The sequence below is a fragment of the Hyposmocoma kahamanoa genome, unplaced genomic scaffold, assembly GCF_003589595.1.
Source record: "Hyposmocoma kahamanoa isolate Upper Pololo Valley unplaced genomic scaffold, ASM358959v1 88, whole genome shotgun sequence".
NCBI lineage: Eukaryota > Metazoa > Arthropoda > Insecta > Lepidoptera > Cosmopterigidae > Hyposmocoma > Hyposmocoma kahamanoa.
Window position 1 is genome coordinate 8595319 of NW_020654466.1, and position 22824 is coordinate 8618142.

At 35.4% G+C, this 22824-nt stretch overlaps 1 protein-coding gene across 2 annotated transcripts in view; it reads left to right on the top strand.

Annotated features, from left to right (window-relative positions):
• The window catches only part of LOC113235851, a 272302-nt gene that overhangs the window by 198161 nt on the left and 51317 nt on the right, over positions 1-22824 (top strand). For both annotated transcript variants that reach the window (XM_026471774.1, XM_026471773.1), the window contains exons 5-7: positions 1587-1684; positions 4155-4292; positions 16106-16183. In XM_026471774.1, the coding sequence (XP_026327559.1) occupies positions 1587-1684; positions 4155-4292; positions 16106-16183 (314 nt within the window). The remainder of the gene's footprint in view (positions 1-1586; positions 1685-4154; positions 4293-16105; positions 16184-22824) is intronic.

Genomic DNA, 22824 nt, shown 5'->3' on the forward strand with positions numbered 1-22824 from the left:
AAATGGCAAGGCGTCGAAACTTGTCTCGTCATATCTCAACGGTAGAATTCAGAACGTAGACATAAATGGAGTAACTTCTTTGGGTTCTCCAGTAAAAATGGGTGTTCCGCAGGGCTCAATACTTGGACCTTTCTTATTTCTGATTTATATTAATGATCTGCCATTCTTTGTTAAGGACCACTGCGAAATAGTGTTGTTTGCTGATGACACATCCTTGATTTTTAAAACAGACAGACATGACATTAACTATGACCGTATTAATGATACCCTCTCTAAGGTAGTTTATTGGTTTAATGCTAACAATTTATTGCTTAATGCCAAGAAGACAAAATGTGTTAAATTTGAATTACCTAACGTAAAATCGACTAGTCCAAGCATAGAAATAAACGGAGAAAAGTTAGACCTTGTTAATAAAGCAGTCTTCTTGGGAGTGACCTTAGATAGTAAACTTCAGTGGTTTCCACATATATCGTCCCTGGCCAGCAGATTAAGCTCCGCTGCATACGTAGTCCGCAGAATACGTGAGCTTACCGATGTTAGTTCTGCTAGACTAGTTTACTTTAGTTACTTCCATAGTATAATGTCCTACGGGATTCTCATGTGGGGTAAAGCGGCAGATATTCAAACCATATTTGTATTGCAAAAACGAGCGATTCGTTCTGTGTACCGTCTAGGCTCTCGGGTATCTCTCAGAGAAAAGTTTAAGGAGACTGGTATCATGACTGTGGCATCACAGTACATTTACTCAAATATTTTATATGCCCGTAAAAATTTACATAATTTCAATAAGAAAGAAGATATCCATAATATTAACCTTAGAGCTAAGTCCAAACTCATGGTACCACGATTTCGTTTAACCAAGGTAAACAACTCTTTTATGGGGAACTGTATACGTTTTTACAATAAGATTCCGGAGCATATATTAAGTTTATCATTTCCTAAGTTTAAAAACTACATTAAAAATATTTTGATCGAAAAATCATATTACAAAATTGAAGACTACGTGTTAGATAAAGATGTATGGAAAGACGACATGGCTCCAGAATCCACACAAATTTGATTCAAAGTGTATTCCATAGCATTTAAGTTTTTTTGAAAAGAGCAATCCCTAGAGTTTCTTGCTCGTTCTTCTCAGGGAGGTCAGCGTAGTGAACGAGCAGTAGCTTAAATGTAGCTTAAATGTGACGTTTTCAAGTGTAATTTTTTTTTACCTATGGAATAAATAATCTTTGACTTTGACTTTGACTTTGACTTAAATACTCGTTAAACTTTTTAACCCGTACAGTACTTAAATACTAAGGCACACAAAAATGCCAATACGTTTCTAGTTGAAGTGCTTAAATTGATTCTACATAAAATGTTCCAAGTTTGTAAATCATTGAATTTTGCAGTTATATTGTTGATACTTCTCTATGGAACCAACACTGCAAAGCCCGTAGTTGGTTTTATGAGATCCATATTGTGAAACGGGGTACCCCGTACTATCACTTATTAATATTAAATTTTTCGGTAAACTTTGGCACCGTCTACGAAAAGATTAATAAATTTAAAAAATAGAAAAAAATAAATTGTCTCTGTTTGGTCAGAGCCGCCTCGGACATCACCGCAGCAAGACGGGGGGCTAGCTGACGCCACGCCCCGATCTTCGGTGGGTCCACCCGACCCCTCACCCACCTTTCCAACGGTGAGTTTGTTTAGTGTATGCATGCATTGATCATCTGCTATTTTATTGATTTTGATTGATAAAATATCTATTTATTTATTGAACATCATGATTTTCATATATATTTTTGTGATAGAATACAAAGAAAAATTCCTTCGATTTGAGTGGACTCGAACCAGTGTCTGTTGCTACAGATCGAGTCAGCAGATCTTACGAATTTCTCAGTGTTTCTTATAGATTTTTGTTAAACGGATGTGAACTCATGAACAGATATTGGTTTGAGTACAATCAGATCGAAGAAGTTTTCTTTGTATTTGACCTTTGTATCAATAATATAGATTGAGAATTTCTTTATGTAGTTATTTTTATTCGAATTCCACTAAGTGAAACAATTTTACGAAATAGATAACTAAATTGTAGTTTCTTATCAGTAAAGTCGATAGAATATTGTGTTTTCCGAAAGATGTAGTATAAAAATATGAATAAAATAGTTTGATTTTATCTTTGTTGCCGAGCTGACATTCGTTGCACATGCTTGTTAGACTGCCTTTACAACAAGCAGTCTGCAAGCAGTGCATGAGGAAAAAATTCACCAATAGGATTACTACATTTTCCTAGCCTCGCTTAGCGCAGCTCCGGTGGAAAAGTGTCAGCGGAGTTAAGTATTTATATATATAAAATAGCGAGAAATGTGTGCGCGGAATGTGAGCGAGGAATGTGTGCAAAACGATGTAGGAATCTAGAGCTACTAAAAGTATGACACTAACTGACACTGACATATCGCCACCGCTTACCCTACCACACCGTACCCCGCCCGCGCCTAGCTGAAAAGAGTTCGTAGATAACGCATTCTCTGGCGCATCATCATGCCGTTTCACAGCGCCTCGCACATCTCTAGCGGAAAGGCAGTCTTAATAGCAAAGATTGTGCTGTTGTTAAGCAAATTCTACCCGTAGTATAAGTCGGTCATTCTTGAACTAATGTTCACTAATTTCCGTGGCAATTTTTATTATTTAAATATTCAAGTAGATTATTGGGTAATTATTAAATAACATTTCATGATAAAAAATCGAATACGTGAATATTAAAAATTACCATGGAAATCAGGTAGTGAGCACTAGTCGGAGAATGTCCGATGTATAAAAAACAGTGGCATTAAGGCGAGTCGCCAAGGACGAAGCGAAAAAAACTGTTTTACGAGATCAAATGGTTTACGTATTTACTATTGAATAACGCTGTTTTACAAAATATACGATACACCTAACTATATTGCCCAAAGATTGTACTAATTAGTTACACGACAGGATGTACTTTAAACGATCATATCCTGAAAACCAATCAATCTAAAATAAAGTCTAAAACGAATTATTTGAGAATAAAATATCTAACTTTGTACTTGATTTTTATATGGAGATATTTCTCTTTAAGTACTACAGAGAACCTGCTAGATTTTGGTTTTCCAATGGAGCCTTGTAGTTATTATATTCACATTTATTCCAAAATTTGCGAATTGCTCATCGGTTTAACAATACGCCGCGCTGCCCTCAGCTCCGTCAATCGCTATCGGTCGCTTGTCGACGACAGATCTGTGTCAAATTTTCTCCGTCTGTTCTTATTTTATTCCTATTAACTTACTTCGCGCGGATTTCGCGATGCGAGGGTGACCATCAACTCCTAAAATCTAGGCTCGCGTTAAAATATTTCTCCTGAAGTATGTTTATTTCAAGCATACTCAGTATTTAGTATTGGTAAAAAGCGCGTATTAGCACCAAACCAAATTTCGCAGTAAAGGGATTTAACGTTATTTTATTGTGTCTAAGGACAGTTAACAATAGATTCCCGTAAATCACACTAACTTGGTTGCCACGACATTTACGCGGATTTAATTTGGTTACTAAATTACCGAAATGGACTCATAATCAAAATCTAGTTACGCGTAATTACGCGTAATTGCACTATCCCTGACAATATGTTCTAACATGCATTTACGCTTTTAGCATGCTTTCTCTTTTAAACTCAATTCAAATTTAAATTCAAAAATTTTAATTCAGATCTTGTCCATAATGTGTTAGTAACAAAAACTTACAGGCTATGTTAGTATAGAAAATTATTATTGTTATTAAATTATAAACTAAGCCTCTGAAACTCATGTGCACTGAGTTCCAGTGCTTCCAAATAGCGCTAGCAGGGTACTCACAAATTAAATTCACAAGGCTGTTGGAACCACACAGTGCATCAGTTTCTCTTGCGTATTATTGCACTGAAGCTCTCAGTACGCGTCTCCGCGAACATTCCTGACGCGCTACAGAAGCGTTGTAGTCCCAACAGCACTCTGAATCTATTGTAACAATAACACTTTAAAGTTAAAACATAGTTAATCTTGTCCACAGGCTGCACGCGTAAAAGGTCTTAAAGTATATAAACCTAAACCTTAAGTACGTAACCAATTCGTCATCGTTAATAAACACTTAACAATCATATTTTCTTGCAGATACGAGGGGTAGAAATTGGAATCGTAGTGATGGTGTTGTTGGTATGGATTGGTGCCATAGCGCTATTCTTCAACCGGTGGGGCAAGATTCGAATGCTGCTGCCGTACCAGCCGGATTATAAACAGGAACAGTTAAAGGTAAAACCATTGATAACATATATCTATAGTAAGGTGAAATACAACCTATTTAGTATAATTGCCACTTAAGTTAATTTTGGATTTCATATTACATCACTAGTACACAACGGACGTGTGTTAGGGCAATAGTGGTTTGTATACAAGATATCACTATAAAATAGGGAGAACTCGCGCAAATAATAACAGGAGACATATTAGTAGCAGTAGAATTCCCTGTGACAGAGTTTGTCCAGGGAATTACTGCCACCTTACCTATTTCTGTCGCTAAATAATAATGTGCGTTACTGCGTTTCCAAAGAGACGGCCGTACTGGCAGTGCGCCTCAGATCTTTGCGATCTAAAGCTCTGAGCGGCACTGCAACTGCTATGGACAGGCGTGTCGCTTACTACCAGGCGCATAACTTATTTTTCCCATGACTTGGCATCGAAAAAAAAGACTGGAGGTGGTTTCCACTTTTCACGCAAACTGCTTGTCTATTTGCCGGTAAAAATAGCAAAAAAACTAAACACGTATTTATAATAAGTATATAGGAAATGCAATAGACAGCTAGACTTCACCGCTTTATCACTTCTAGTATCCTGTATTTTTAATTTTTATTATTTGTTTTTGTATGTATGTTACGCGATAAATTTGTGAACAGATTTTGATTATTATTTTTGTTGGAAAGAGGGCAAGTACCTCAGTATTAGTCCCATGTAAATTTGAAGAAAATATCCCTCCTCTAAGGGTGGCAAAGTAGGGGATGTAGGGAATCCTGTTTCGCACACTTTCCGGTAACCGATTTCAATAAAACTTGGCAAATAGATGTAATTCCACGAACGTTTGAGGCCGGTTTTTTTAGTACTCTGTACTGGGGTTATCTGCTTAAAATTCAAGTAATCCTTATTTATAAGTTAGCAACTTATACTTGAAATCGTCACATTGATTACTCTACTCTACTACTCAATCGTAAGACAGATTCCAATTAATAAATCCAATGAGTAAGAAACTCCACATTTATCACTTAGAATATTTATTTTAAACAGCATAGATTAATTAAATTTTTATTGAATTGATATTCAATTATTTTTTGTGAAATTACTCCACTAGTTTGTTATAATTATTAATACAAAGATCGAACACTCAGAAGGATTTTTTTCTGAGTGTTCGATCTTTGTATTAATAATTATAACAAACTAGTGGAGTAATTTCACAAAAAATAATTGAATATCAATTCAATAAAAATTTAATTAATACAGTGAATAGCGACATCTCTCGCCAGGACTGGTAGCTGTAAAGGTACTAACTGGGTGATAAATCTGTCAAAGATTTCTCATAGATGGCGCTACGACTAAAAAGTCGTTGAAAGACCAAGTACAAAGACACGACGCAAGCACATAGAAAAATTCGTGAGGTCCGTTGGTTCGTTCCGTGGCTTAGTTGGTATAACGTCTAGCACGGTATGCAAGAAGACGTCGGTTCGAATCCGAACGGATCGAAGGATTTTTTCTGAGTGCTCGATCTTTGTATTAATAAGCATAGATTAAGACAACCCCCAAGAGCTAAACGGGTCACTATCATTGATTTTTGACCTTTAGTAAACGTTTTTGTTTCACCTCGTTTTAACCTCGTAAATGACAAATATTTTCGACCGGAATATTGCTAAAGAACTTTGTAAATTTCCCCTTAAATGAGTTTGTGACTTTGTTAAGACGACTGTTAAGAGCAGTCAGATTTACCTATTTATATTTCTCTGATTAATGTTACGTTTATCACTATTTTTCATAAAAGAATTGTGTTCTTAATTGAAATGAAGGGAAAATTAAATTTTCCTAAATGTACTGTGAAGCTGTGTAAGGATGTTAATTTCTTTAATTCTATCACAAAAACACTGAGAGGACCAGATTATACATTGCCCTAACCGCATGTTTTTGCAGGATAAGGATTCTATTAATATTGGTGGTGTTACCCCAAAGCAAAATGTCCGTATGCTTTTCTAAAGCTCTAAAGTAAACTAATAGTTTTCTACGTGGGTTTCGATGATCCCATAATAATATAGCATGCAAAGTTATACCTAAAAATACAAATATCTTCTTACTTCTTCGTACACAAGTATGCTTATGGTTATAAGAACATTGAAGTAATTTTGCGTGACACACGTAACGGCTCTACAAGGCGCAAATAGAAGGCGGTCACGCGTTCACGCGTTCACTCCCTGCTAAATCCCATAAATTAACCAACCTAGTCGGAACGCCTTATGTATGCGTCATGCCTTCACAAGCAATACATGTATTGCTTCTGAATATATTGGTATTAGTAATGATGATGAACGCAGAACGCGAATAACGAACAAGTAGTACTATTTATATAATTATGTTATTATCAACTCGCACCCATCACGGAAGAGTGGCGTAAGAGAAGTTACATCAAAAATATTTATTGCTCCATTGGTACAAGCTATACCATTAATGGTATAACTGCAAAGTGATCCAAATGCAACGCGTGACCTGTATCTTTTTGCGGAATCTCCTAATGTTCAAAACGACAACTTTTCCAAAATTAAATCATAAGTTTAAAATCCCAGACCAAGGTCCGCAACAGGTACATAGTGAAGTTGATAAGATCTGTTTGTGAGCAAATCCATAGCTCAGTTTTTATTTTTTTTTATATAATACTAAGTGACAGTGCATAACAGTTGCAATGCTGCGAGATTTAAATCGCAAAGATCTGAGTGGCACTATTACGGCGCCCAACACTTTAAGACTTAGCAAGTCCCATGTAATGTCACCGTAATGTCACCGTAATGTCACCAGCACCTACCCTTTGCAACTAGAACGCAGTAATTCAAATTCTAAGCATTTAATTCGGAATATTAATCCATATCCAAATTGATCAGTACACACGCACATCTAAATCCAACATTAACAAATCAGACAAAACAATGAAATTAATTCACTTAAAATACATTGAATTACATACAAATAAATTAATGAAGAAAAATTAAAATAATGTACATGCACTGGTTACCTATCAGTAGTCCGAAATGACATTTTCCAGAAATAACGTTTGCTCGAATTTTCATAACCTTGAAAGTAATTTTGAGAGGAAAATATTTTTTCTGTTATACCTTACTTATCCTAACCAAACCAAACCTAATCGTGTCTTTGCGATAAACATCCAACATATCCTGAAAGAATAACGGTTTCGTTATAATTCGGTTTTCCGTGTAATGAAAATTCGAACAAACTTTATTTCGGGAAAAAAAAATCGAGTTTGTGATAGGTTACCACATGCACTACAAGATTACATTACATTACTTCTATGTCCATCCAGTGGGTTTGGATGGGCCAATCAAAACTATTACTGACAATGGCCCGGATGCTGTTGGAACCCCCACGCAGACATCGCGTTTTCTTAGGGATGTAAATCTTCTTCGACGTGCAGGTTTCATCACGATGTTTTTCCTAACCGAAAAGCCCATAGTAAACTTAAAATTAATTTAGCAAATTCCGAAGTTTGAACCCGCGGCCTCTGCTTGAGGGGCGGTAGGTCAAACCATTAGGCAACCACAGCAAAAGGGACGCGGCTATACATAACAGTTGCAATGCCTTTCAGAGCTTTAAATCGCAAAAATCAAGGGACGCTGCCATTGTGTCTGTCACCCTGAAACATAACTTGACAAGTCCCATGTGCCTGTAATTTCAGCAGCACCCTTACCATCCTAAACCGGAGTGCAGCAATGCTCACATCAGTGATTGGCGGCAGAATTAGTTAGGGTGGCATTACTTTCTTGGACGAACTCTTCCACAAGGAGCTCTACTGCTCAGTTGGCAGAGCGGTAGCGGACTCTGTTTCGAGTCTAGTAGGATCGAAAGATTTGTTCCTTGTGTTTGTTCGATCTATAAATGACAATAACGAACTAGTGGAATATTTTCACGAAAAATAGATAAATAACATGCTTGTAAAAACATCATGATTTTCAATAAAATGAAAATAATAAATATTTCTGTCAATTTTGTTCCCAAAAGTAACGAATCATGCCCACATAAATGTTTATTTATTTTCATGTTCTCGAAATGTTTATATTGAAAGTCGATTTGTCGCTTCTAGACTGTTTGAAGTTGCTTGCGCTCGTAGGAAACCAAGTTTGTGTAAGCATTCGTCAACTCAATTACTCTACTAAGTTAGGTTGTCATCGATTCAATAATCGTTTTAATCATTGCTTGCGGCGATAGGAAAAACAGAAAGGGCAAATTTACGCCACCAATCTTAGTTTATACAGAGTGTTAAAAACCGTCGTCCCACTCGCGATAAATTTTTATTATGGGGTCTCTGAAATAGTGAAAAAAGCCAGCAGTTCCGCACTGAATGCTCATACCCACTCGACCATATTGTAATACATACGACGGAACGTAATTAAGTTAAAACCTTAAATGTATAAATACAAATAAATAATTATGATTTTGTGTAAGCAACAGACATTTTTTCTCTTTGAATTAACTTTGTATTTTTTATATTTGAGTTATAAAGCTGTAGAATAAAGGACTGTGACAAAATTGTTCTGAGCAAATGGGTCCCGGGGCAAGCTATCTAAACTTTGACAACAAGCTGTTAGCAAGCATTAAACAATAGTTTGGTATACCAAGTTAATCCGAGCAAAGTTGTCTGCAAAGCACTCTAAATTACACTCCGCTAAAATTCCATTTCGTTTCCTTTCTACAAATTAAAGTACGCTTTGAAAATCTCTCTTCTGTATGTAGTTATTTTACTCGTACAGGTTGTTTTGCTATTTCGCAGACCTCCAAAGTGACTAGGAACGACAGCTAGCGATACGCTTAGTTCGGTTTACAATTGAAACGCACCTCCATGATACTTATTGATGAATGATCCAAAATTACACGTCCGGTACTCACTCAGTTTTAGGGTACACTGAAAATCAGGGTCACAACCTTTTCTCGGCGGTGGTATTAGCTGAGTGGATTTGTTTACATACGCCACACATGCACATACATCTGCTTAGATAAAATAGTGTTGACTGTTTAATGTTTTTGCTTTGACAACAATTTCATTACTAAGATTTTATTTTTATTTCCTTTTATTATCTTTTTCTTATTCTATTTTATTTTTATTTTTATTTGGCTTTGTCTTTAATTTTTTAAGTTTCTTTTTTTTGTGTTCTGGCGTTTTGTCATACATGGTTTCTGTTGTAATGAATTCTATCCTAATTATAATGCAAACCTGAATGTGCTACCGACTGTAGAAATAAATAAAAATAAAAAACGCACACACTCATAGCCCCATCTTAGAGAAACCCTTTGTCACGGGTGCCATGGACACACACATTGCTAACCACAAATTACATCCAAATTCACCAGAGAAATAAATGTAGGCCATATAAATATTTCTCCCGGGACCCACCTTGCGACCACTGCGTGTAACCAACCGGCCACGGAGGCAGTTAAACTGTATATTTGTGTATCGTTCTTTCCATTCATATCATATGAAATTGCGCCTTAACATCTCGACTGAAAAGTTATTGCTTATTTGCTCATAATATGTGCAGAAAATCCCAAATTTTCAAAGAAATTTTCTTTCCTTTGATATGCTTTTGTTTTATACATGCTTTTTATTTAGGGGTTAAAGTATGAAATTGCCGTTCTGGTGACTTTGAAACGGATTAAAGTCTTTTAGTGTACATATTAGATTAGAAACTTAATTAAATAATTTTTTTGAAGCTTCTACATTTAAACTTATGACGTTATTAATTTATTTTCATTTTAGTTAATTCAACGTTCCGTTTGAAATAAAAAATGGATGCTGCTATAATTAGTATATTTTAAATACGATCTCCGACACTAATGCAACTTAACTCGAAATACAACGACTTATATACGAGGTCTTTGGTTTGCCCGATTGTGCAGTGGAATTTTTTTACCGATAAATGAGCCCCGTTAACGACAAGAGCTTAAAATGAATAATGACGAGTTGCCAGCGATTGTTGAAGCCGATCCATCGGAAACTACCGAGGAATTAGCAGCATAGTTTGACGTAACTATATCTAGAATACGTTGTGTGTTTTTTGAGTAAGTACCGTTTCGAAATAATAAAAGAAAACAAGGCAACTACTCCTAACAATTTTAATGCTACCTACATGCAAGCAACGACGTCTACTGCATGCAAGCCTGTACTTTAATCTATTTTACTACATAATTACTACCAATATTAAGGCACGTATCGTAGAGTCAGATTTTGAAACCAGTTGTCATAGAAATGTGCCGCCTGATTTGACAACCACCGCAACATGGCCGTTGTGATACCATCATCGCCATCGTGGCACTGACCACCGAGATGCTTCTTTACGTTTTAAATACTGAGCGCTAGATTGGGATTATATGGAGATTGGGATTATTACATTGTCAGTTTCATCCACTTTCTGCACCAAATCTTCATAAGCTCTAACCCATTTTCGTACCATTCCTTCATTTATAATGTTTTGTTCATATATTTCACAGACCTGACGATGAATTTCAATTGCTTTCACACCTTTAACACTAAGAAAACGAACCACAGCGCATACTTCAGAGTTGGTGGGATTCTTAATCGGCGGAGGCATTTTAAATACCATAAAGAAACAAAAACATGGTCGAATGTTGCCGTTATTGCGTTCGAGAGTTGCCAACAGATGTAGATAAGTGTACAGTGCGCATACGCGGAACGCCGACCGTAGCGCTGCAGCACTCAGCTGCAGGAACTCAGTTTAATAATTATAACTTTTTTATAAAAAAAACGAATTCCAAAGTTCCTGGGATTACATCTATTTGCCAAGTTTTATTGACATCGGTTAACGGAAAGTGCGATAAACCGGATTCCCCTAGTTTGCCACGCTTAGAGGCGGAATATTCTTTTCAAATTTATTTGAAACCAATACTAAGGTACCCTCTCTCCAACAAAAAAAATTCCTCAAAATCGGTTCACTAATGCCGGAGCAATCGCGTAAACATACACAAAATAAAATGAAGTCGAATTGAGTACCTCTTCCTTTTTGAAATCGGTTAAAAATACGCCTGATACTTATTTGCGCCAAAAAACGGTACAAGAAAAACTGAAATGTTCAAACTACCGAGCTAAGTGCTTTAAAGCTTACACTGTGTTAATGATTAGACATTTAGATAAACGAGTTTTACCATTACTTGCGTTGAAGAATCCTGCTACAAACAGTGTACAAAAACGAAACTTGCTAATAGATTCAGGCATTACTATGTATGTATAATATACTCCACATGGTGTCGCCTATACGCGAGGGAGGTTGTCATGTCCAATATATTTTTGATGGTGTTATCGTGACTGCTGTTGCGCTTGTGTTATTTTAATAATTTTGTGCGGAGAAAGAGTGGAAAAATTAAATACATGACAAAAATATTCAACTGCCACTTTGAAAATTTAATCGCTATTGGCTACGCGAAGTAGCGAGTTAATTTACTTCCACTTTTATTAACGGAATTTATTAAAGAATTGTTCATTACTGTTTGGTGGTTTAACCGTGGAGTAATCCACTGCAGCTTCTATAGATCTACGAGCGGTTACAAACGGCGAATTATAACAAACGCGATGCAGTAGCGATGCAATCGCTAATCCTCTTCCTTTACACACACGCGCGCAATTGCATCGATGCAATCACGCGTTTGCATCACTGCTAAAAGTCGCCATGTTAACCATTCCACTAATAACTAGTAAAGTAAGTAATTAAAGCACTTGTATTAGGGAAATCGGACGATGGTGTGGTGAACAAACACCTATACCTGAAACAATAGAAAAAATAGTTTTCTACAATGACTCGGCCGGGGATCGATCCCGAGATGGCGACACCATGAAAATCGATGTACAAGCCACTCGACCACTGAGGTCGTAGGATGAATGCTTCTAAGAAATATGCAAACTGTGATAGTAAAACCGGAACTTAAGTAACTATTGCTAGTCAACTAATCTTCATTACTACTTCCACACGATTATGCCAGACCGTATACAGCCGAGGCCTTCGCTACCCTCCCTATCTGACTTGACCCTAAACAACAAGTTTTTCCGCAATTACGGTAATTTATCTGCGTGGTAAACAATTTAGTACTCGTGAATCAGACGAAATGAGTTTCGAAACGTGGTCTAACTACATCCTACAATTCTACCGTGAAGGTACAAGTTAGCTTCCAGCAAAATAGCTGTGGCCGTCGTATGGCTGAATATGTGTGATAAACCTCCCCATGACAATATTTAATTCAGTTGATAAATCTAAATTTGCTTATTTGGTAATGAGCTATTAAACATTTTCAAGAACAAGGACAACGATAAAAAAGTTGAGTATATAGCTATCTTTGTCGTTTAATCATCACCGCGAAAACGATGAAACAAAAAATGACAAAGCTACTTTTGCTCATTTTGTAATGAGCTATTGTTGTAATAATAATAATAAATATAATAAATAATTTATTTCGACCAACATGGATGCCAATGTGTGGGGAATTTCAACTCACTTGAACTCAATTGGGGCCTTTGTGGGGATTGGCACTATGTAGTTTTGGTTTGATTGGCCCTATGGCCTATTGACGCTATGCTAGAATGCCTGCATTGTCCCCACATAGCACCAATCCCCACAAAAACCCCAATCGAGCTCAAACAATTTGAAATTCCCCACACATTGACAACGCTGACCATAACATTACAAAGATTTAATACAATTAAACTCAAAAATAAAATTTAGTACAGAATTAAAATCAAAATTTAAATAAATAATAATCTTCTATCTTCGTCATTTAATCATCGCCGCGAAAACCATGAAACAAAAAATATATTTTTATTTCGTTTGTCTCGCTCACTTTTCACGTTGATAAAATTACTATGTAAATGTTTTAAAATCAACTGCGCCCTTGCAGCCACGTTTGGCACCGTGTTAATCTTTTGCAGTCATTGGTCACCAGCACTCGCAATGACATAAAAATGTGACGTCACCGTGCTCGCCATGTTCGCTATTGTGATAAAATTTTAAATTTTTGAAAGCCGGTTTACCACTTGGATCTAACACCTAAATGTGTACATAGTAGCTTTATCCAGGCGGCATACTACGGTGGCTGAAGTGTGTTAATAGCACGGGTATAGAGGATTATTTGCAAAATACTAACTTGGACTATATTGCAAACATCATACCAACTTATTTTCCATGACTTTATACAAAGCATAATAAATTGATCTAAAATAAACGTTTCAATTTTTTGTAATATCTGACACTTTTGAGATTTGTTTTACTTGTGTGCTTTCTTTTGCTACTGCACAGAGTTATCACCGTTTAGGGCGATGTATTGAAATTTTTTTGCTATCGTATGACAGTAAAACCTGATGAATTATTAAATGTCATCATACAAAAGTTGTTGTTAATGTTGTTAGTAATACGGTCCTATGACGTTTTTATTATTTTACAAATAAACCTGTATATTTATAAAGAAGCTTTAAATAAACAATAAAAGCTTAAATACTAAAAACTGAAACTAGGATTAGATTAGATAAATAAAATTGGGTCCCAGCGGCAAAGTGCCCAAGATGCTAGCAACGATCCCATTGCATAGCTATGTTGGGCAAGGTAGCTAGATCAGCGCTTTGGTTTCTCGGGCAGTTTATTCACTTTTTTGATAAAATTTTGTAACTGAACCCCACTGGCATAGGGTTTCGACTCTTTTTTATGAAGGGTTTTGTATATTGTATATTTAACTGCCTCCGTGGCCGAACGGTTACCATGCCGGACTGCCACGCAAGAGAGACCAGGTTCGATTCCCGGGCCAGGAGAAATAGTTGTATGGCCTACAATTATTTCTCTCGTGAGTTTGGGTGTAATTTGTGGTTGTTTATGTGTGTGTCCATGGCACCCGCGACACAGGGTTTCCCTAGTGCGGGGCTATGTTAAGTGTGTGCGTTATTTATTTATTTGGATGAAATAAATGTAATTTCCTTTTATTATAGTTTATGTCTACATATGCAATCTCATACATTAATAGGTACAATTATTTTAATTTCACTTCATAATATCCAAGTTTGCAATATGCACTATTTGTTAAGTAAAACAATATACAATTGAGTTCTTAGATTTTCGCAATTTAGAAATAGAACTATTTTTCGGATCTAATTTGCGTACCTATACTTGTTTTTTCGTAAAAACCAACATGTCGGGCCCTTTACAAGTTCCATGGTCACGACAGACTACCAGCAGAAAAACAAATACACGCTATTTAGAACCGAAATAATAGTTTTATACCGACAATACACAATCGTTTATTTACATTATTTTAAAGCGTGAAAATGTTGACAGGTGGATCGGTGTTCTTCCATACCTACGCCATTATAGGATAACGGTGTGTCATTTGTTTGAAAATTGCTACCGATCCCATGTAATTTGCGATCCCACCCATTCTTATACAATAACATTCGCATCAAGTAATTTGCTTTCGCTAACCTTTATTTCAAGAGCATTAGATTTCACTACGACGTATTTGATGTTAATTACATTACCGTAATGAGACTCCATCTGTTTTCACGTAAATATTCTTATTCGTATAAGCTTTTGCTTAACAACCAGTCCCTTATATATTACAATTAAAATACGGTGTGATTTTTAACAGGGGTAGTATGGGGAATTCAGGAAGGAAAAAAACTCATTTTGTATGAAAAAACTTTTTATTCAATTTGAGCCATTTCCGCTGTCCCGAATTTTTCTTCCAGTAAAACAAAATGATCTTAATATGAAACTAAGTCTATCAGAAAAAAAGTCAATTCTATTCATTTTGTATGAAAATCATTTTATTAATTTTTGCTGACCCGATTCAATGAAGTGATCCTTCAAATCATATCAGATCCTACAAAGAAAAACAATTTTATCCATTTTTAAGGACAACACACGCTGGACCACAAAATTGACAGTGCCAATATTGTTTTCACAAAAAAGACTTCATGCTTTCTAGCACAGTATTCCTGTATCTTCTACAGGATCTCTGGATTTCCCCACCTGTCCCAATAAAAAAAACACACTGTATAGTAATCTTTTCATGCTCACGTAGCCGTAGGCTAAATTTTGACCTCGGTGACCCAACTATAGGCGTTGGATAAAGAAATTCCGGGTTCGATTCCCGTTAGGACAAATGGGGATTTTTTTTCTAAAATGGTTCTGGGTAGTGCCCTAGAGTACATTACGTTGCTCTGATACTCATAGCATAGGAAATTTTCTTCTTTCAGACCAGGTAATTGCTATGTTGGGGGACATGACGTGTTAATATGTTTTATATGCAGTAAACATGTACGTTGCTAGGCGCTTAAAACAAATAAAATATCTCTTATTCCTCTATAATCTAACTATACAGTGGAAACTAGATTTTCTTCTACTATTTTACATTGTCATTATAGATTCCAACTTATTCTTATACCATTAAATATTCTGTCTTCTCTGATGCTGTATTTAAATTGTCCGTATAGACGTTATATGTATTTTTGTAGTAAGTCCCTTTGAGAACGCCTAAAGTAAACCTACATAACGAAATTAAAGCCTCTCGCTTTTTATGCTAATACAGTCAATATCAAAAGTAAATCAGTTTATTTTGGGAATCAAAAATCTTGTAATTATGTAATATTTCATAATAATAATGTGACAAGAAATTCAGGACAATAATAAAATCATAATCGTGGGAAGAAACCTGTTACTAGTGATAAAGACACCAGATTATAGCACCAAGTTGCTTTTGAAATTGGCTGTTTATAATAATATTTTGCAAACAACATTGCATTAACTTGATATTGTTGACAGGTGCCCGGCAGCAGTGCATTAGCGGCAGCGGCAGCAGGCGGCACCTGCGGTGCTCACTCTGCACCATCGGCATGCTCGGTAATTATTGCTTCTACATTTATTATTGTTATATCTCCTACAGTGTTAACGTATATGGTTTTTGAAAAGGTTGAATAACTGACTGAAACTTTGGAAGCTCATTTTTTTGATGTATAGAATTAATTTTGCTATTTAATCATTCACACGAGAGTTGATCTTTGTTTCATTGCATGCTTTCCACGAGACGAAATTTATTATTAATGTCCATAATCTAACAAAGCCAAGGAAAATAGCTGACTTTCAATGTTTCGACATCTTTTCGTAGTTCAGTCGCAACATCGAAATTCTATTGGTTGCTGAAACCAAGCAAGCTACTACGTTGCATGTTAATATGTAATGAGTTTGACCCTTAAATACTATTGTCATTTTCATAGTACACTATACCTACAATTTTCACCGAGTCAGTGTACCACATATCGATGAATTTGAAACATTTTTACCGTTTCTATTTTATTATTTAATTTTGATCTTTGTTGTATCAAGCAATAATATTATTAGATCATAATGAGATTTATTTGTGGGACTTATTTCAAGATTAAAAGTGTCCTTACTGATAACGTCGATTATAGTCATGTTGGATTAAAAAAAAATACTTTTAAAAGGTAATATAAAATTATATTTGTTAAAAATCTTAAAAACTAAGAATAAAGGAACATAAAATTGTTGAGGAAAAAAAAACATGAACAAAAACATACATACTTTAGCCTCTCAAGTCTCTAGAAGTCTTAAAAAAATTACACAATCTAGGACCTTTTTGGCTTTGATTTTTTTAATAAGAAAATAAATGCGCATTTGACCGCGATCTCACCTGTATACCTGTAAACCTAAATAATGCCTATTCGGTCTCGCCTTGACTTTTCAAGGCTCAAATTATAGCATTCGGGAAATAAGTCTGCAGGCAGTGAATTCCACTCCATAGCCATTCGCCATATAAACGTGGAAACGTTGGAATATTAGCATACGTCTAATAACGCTCGATGATGGAAAGGGGAAGGTAGAATTAAACCACGACCAGACTTGTGATTGGTACAGCTTTAATTATTTGGGGCACATATGGAACAGACAACAATGCGATATTTTTCATATAAAAAAAACATTGTAGGCATGACATCGAACGCGTAAGGTATTAAGACGTAACAAATTATGATAAAAAGAAAAGACAAAATCTCAATAAATTGATATCATATTTTTGACATAAACTCAAACAACGTAAGTACAAAATCAAAACAATATACTACTCGTATAAATTTAATGAGTTTTTAGTTATTACCTACAGAAAAAAACTTACTTGAGTAAAAATTACACCGTTTAATACAATTATGGGTCTGTACGGACCCGTGTTTATTAAAAACTTGAAAATGAAAGAAAATGCGGCAATATCTTGTCACTGTTTGGCAGACACTGACGAATTAGGCAGGTACACGGTAGGAGGGGATGGTAACTTTTTAGGTGCGTTTAGTATAAACAAAAATGTGAATCATCATGGGTCCGTACGGACCTGTATAGTATTTAAGGGTTAAGAATAAACAGCTATTTTGAAACTTTTCAAAAATACTGCAATATTTTTTTTTTAGTTGGTATAAAAAAATTATTTGCTTTTCAATTTATTTTCAGCCACCTGCTTGGACACAGAAATTATAATAAATTTTGCAACTGCAACTATGTATGTTATGGATTTTGACTGTAACAAATATAAAATGATTGTCAGTTACAGTTACTTCAAAGTATTCACTGTTGTAATTAGTCATTATTCAGTTATTAATGCGTTTTTTTGTTCTATATTATTATCTGAAAGGCGACCTCCCACGGTCCGTAATTTTACCGAATAGCACTCCCCCACGCCTCATGGGAAGAGACTCGTCCGTGGTAACTCAGACGCGTCCGTAGAGATCTATGAATCAATGCGTAGTGAATGTGCAGCTAATTAAAATGAACGGCGTTGCAATGGGTATCTGCAATAAGCTTATTAGTGTTACGAAATGGGCCCTGGTGAGATGTCGTCGTCGTCAGTGCGAGAAAATCTGTAAATTTACGCATCTTGTAAGGCCACCTTTACATTTTACCATTGTATTTGCATTTACAGCATTGTTAAATATTCGCTTTTCTTCCTTGTTGTAGGTACAGTTGTGCTTGAATATATAAATTTTTTATTTTGCTTTTAATAAAGAGTAATAGCAGAAATATTACGACTCACCATATTCATTAAATTATTTATATTGTACGCATTTATTTTAAATAGATACCTGGTTACTTTGTGTAATATTTATCTATATTTAGTTATTATATATTTACAAGTGCTTCTTGATGAGGTAACATTTGTCGAGTTAAAAACAAGTTGCTAAGAGTTTTATTATTATTTTGATAATATATTCTCTCTTCTAAGAAATACATTTTGAATTATTTGATGGAAGAGGCGGGAATTTTGGCATAGGCACAATTGACTGAGGTCTTAAGAACTAGCAAACGATACGTGCCGGATACGACACGTTGCTGTTCGATAGTAGTACAGCCTTCTATGTCTGTGTACTGGAAGCGATATGGCGCAGCAATCCAACCGCCTTATGTCGTTGCACTAGCTGGAATCAAGTCGTATGCGGATAATACCTACAATAGGAATTATTTTATTAAAGGTCACATCCCATGCCACATCGAGATACATGCGACATTTGTCGGTTTCGGCTTTCATGGGAGCCTTATCATGTAGGATTGTGAAGTACACAAGAAATACCCTTAACTGCGGCCCATCTAATACCAGAATGTCAGGCTTACATGTAAGAATGATGCTGTCCGTGATAACAATTCGGTCCTTGTAAATTTATTGCTATTATTGTTGTGGTGGTTTATTTAGGAGCTAATATTAACACGAAATTGCTACTCATGACTTTAACTTCACAATTTGAAACTTTTTTCCTTAAAAATTTGCTTCTTACAAACCTCGTTCAAAATTGATTAGCCATAGGTCTCTTGTATCAACGAGCAGCCTCTAGAATTTCCCAGTGGAAACATTTGCGGGTTACAGCTTTTGAATTAAGTATTAGTTGACTTATGGAACTTAAACATAGTGTCCGTTAACGTGTCTGGGTATTTCATTTACATATTAAGTTGTTCAGTATATTTTATGTTAGATTTTATTATTCGTCAATAAATAAACGACTCTTAGCAGCGATGCAAACGCGATGCAGTAGCGATGCAGTCGTTAATCGTCGACGTTTACACACGCGCGCGATTTTAAGCAAAGATGCAAACGCAATGCAGTCACGCGCTTGTATTGATGCAATCGCCTATAAATCGCAAGTGTGGCGATGCAATCGCGCATTTAACGTACGCACGTTTGCATCGCTGCTAAACGTTGCCGTGTGTAATCACTCTCATATGGCAACTAGAATATATACACATTTTTTTAATGGTACTAAGTGACGTGACAAACTATTCGTACGCCTAGAGGTAAGCAACACGCCTGTCCATAGCAGTTGCAGTGCCACTCACAGATTTTAATCGCAAAGATCTGAGGGACACTGCCACTGCGCCCGTCACCCTGAGACGTAAGCTCAGAAGTCCCGTATGCTTGCAATTTCACCAGTACCCTTTACCTTAGAACCGGAACAGCTTGAAATCTTAGAACTAAATGATAATGTGTGTTAGTTCTTCTTCTTTTTATGAACATGGCATTCTGTAGCAGAATGTCAGCGGCGGCGTTGTGAAACACTCCGCTGTTGTGCTACAAAGTTGTGCTACACTATTGTTACTAAACATTGTGTAGAGCTTATATTTATTTTTTCTTATTAATGTGTTGAGATAAATAAACGATTTTATTATTATTATTATTACCATTACTGTTACTATTACCATTATTATTATTATAACCATAAGAGATATTGGCACTTGTTTTTTTTTAAATGTCAACTACGCTTATTTTGCTTAACAATAAAACTGAAACTAAATAAGATATAAAAGAACTGCTCATAGAGGGGTTGTAGATCGTGTACCGCTGATCTCAGATATGTTAATAACTCGATTTTGCTAAAAATGTCGATTGCGTTAATTATGATAAGGAGAACAGTATTACCCTTAAAATATTACCAGTATCGAATTATCGTGACCGGCCTTTGTTACAAGCATCGAGTATATAACCAGGAATGAGACGGAACATTACGGTGACAACTGCGCTCCGATTGGCCAGACCGAATTCGAAACAATTGACGGGTGCCGTCATTTGTTTCACTTCAAATCGACCAGTTTAACTTGAGCTTTGCTATAATGGACCTTAATTGCAAAATTACAAATTTAATATTTGTAATGTGTTTTAATGTTTGAAATGTGATTCCGTTTGTTTTGTAATTAGATGTTTTGCTGTTTTTCCCACACCACCGAATGGAACAGCCCCCATTGTTATAGATATTATATTTATTACAATAAATACAGAATTTTTTTGGAATATACAGAGGCGTACACACAGGTCGGGTCAGTTGTTGGCGCTGGTTGTACTATTTCAGCTTTCTAATTTGTGATTTCAGCGCAAACGAGAGTTGTTATTTTTTTATATATAAGACTTTTGTCTTATATCACTTTTAAATATCAACTCTCGTTTGCGCTAAAATCATCCATTTGCCTGATGAGTTGCCAAGGATGATGGCCTTTATTAAATAAGATCCTTACGAAATGTTTGTCTCTATTTTTGGTTATATACTCGAACGTTACAACTGTTACAAGGTACAAAAGCAATTTTTTTTTCTTAGTCAATTAGCTAAGTTAGTAACTACGATTTTAATGTGCCCCATTATAGTTTAAGATCTTCATCTTAGGTGCAAACTATATACCGATGAAGTACTAAAACTCAGTTTAGTTCAAAGTATTACTTTGGATCGTACATAAACACGTAAACGACGTTGAAATGACCCAAGTTCGTGTTTTGTTAAACTCCAGGGAGCTTGTAGAATAATTACTTAACTAACATTTATTATTCCGTTTATTATTAGAATTCTTAATAAATAATGAATACGAAAAAATGAAATGCATTTTTCCGTCAGCTAAACTACATAAAATAGAATACTAAATGTAATTACAGGTGGTAGTATTAAAAGATTGTACAACAGTGAAAACTCCTCAGTGCGTTCAATTGAAAATAATCTTACTTATCAGTCTCTATTGTGGTTTATTTATTTATTTACTTATTTATTTATTTAGGATAAGTTACAATACTTGCACAAACAAATGGTCAAAACAATAGATATTGTATCTCGAGTTTTTGTGTTGTTGCATGTGTTTATAGATAGGAGTATTGAAAAACCGACCTCAAAAGTTCGTGGAATTACATATAGATGTAGGCAAATAGTTGCCAAGTTTTATTGAAATCGGTTACCGGAAAGTGGGTGAAATCGAATTTATCCCCTAGTTTGCCACCCTTAGAAGTGGAATATTTATTTCAAATTTGAATAATAATAATGATAATATAATTATTTATTCAAACAACAATATGGTATGGTCCAATAGCATTAGTATCTTACAAACTAACTTAAGAAACTATGTTAGTGACAAAGAAAATAAAATAAAAATACAGGTCTAATTATCTTTCACTGGCATCCCGATCAAATAGACTCATATGAGACTATTTCATCAAGATCCGAATGAAAGACTTCATTATTATAGGCAGATCATATCTGTCAGATATGACTTGTAGAATGCTGTTGGTGTTAACTGACGCAATCTGCTGAACAGTGAGGCTGTGAGACTATAACTGAGGTACCCTCTTTCAAACAAAAAAGATTCATCAAAATCGGTTCACAAAAAGAGTTATCCCGTAACATACACTCAAGAAAAGAACATACAGTCGAATTGAGAACCTCCTCCTTTTTTAAAGTCGGTTAAAAATAAAATTATTTGACTACCATTGACTTACAAATAAATGGACGACGGGTCTAATACAAAAACCACGAAAAAAATGTCCCAAGTCAACCTATTTAAACGTAGTGACATGTAAAGGAATATGAAAAAGCTAAAACGTTGAATTTAAATTGTAATGTCATCGCAGTACTGTCTAATTTTGCTTGCTTCGCTGTCAGTCGAACAAACGAAGACTAAAGCGTGAATGACGCTCTGTATACGATTTTAACGCCCTATAAGTTCGGACACGTTTTAGCGCGGACCCGACGTCCATATAATTGTAAGTCAATGTTGACTACATACAAATTAATAGTTTAAGCTTAAGAGCTCTCATGCCAAAAAAGTTTTGACGTTGGCTCCGCCCAAATTCGTGAAACAAATATATGCCTGAAGTTCGCGTGACATGCGACAGGAGATGTTGAATTTTGCGCATTAAAAGTACCAAATTCGTTTTAGCGGAATAACTCTAAAACTAAAGGAATTAAAAAAAAATCCATAGTGACAGTTGTCGATCATGCATAAATATAATTAATTATCTAATTTTTGTCCTAATAACCTGTAGCATTTCGAGGATAAATCGAAAAAATGTGAAAATTAGAGGACATTTCGTGATTTTTATCTATCGAGGAAACTTTATTGTTTTATATTTCTGACTAATATTAATGTCTATGCTTGAATATATCGTGTAGTTACTCATACAATATTTTATTTTTAACTTTAAAGTGGATATACCCCTATAAAATCAAATCGAATTAGGAATT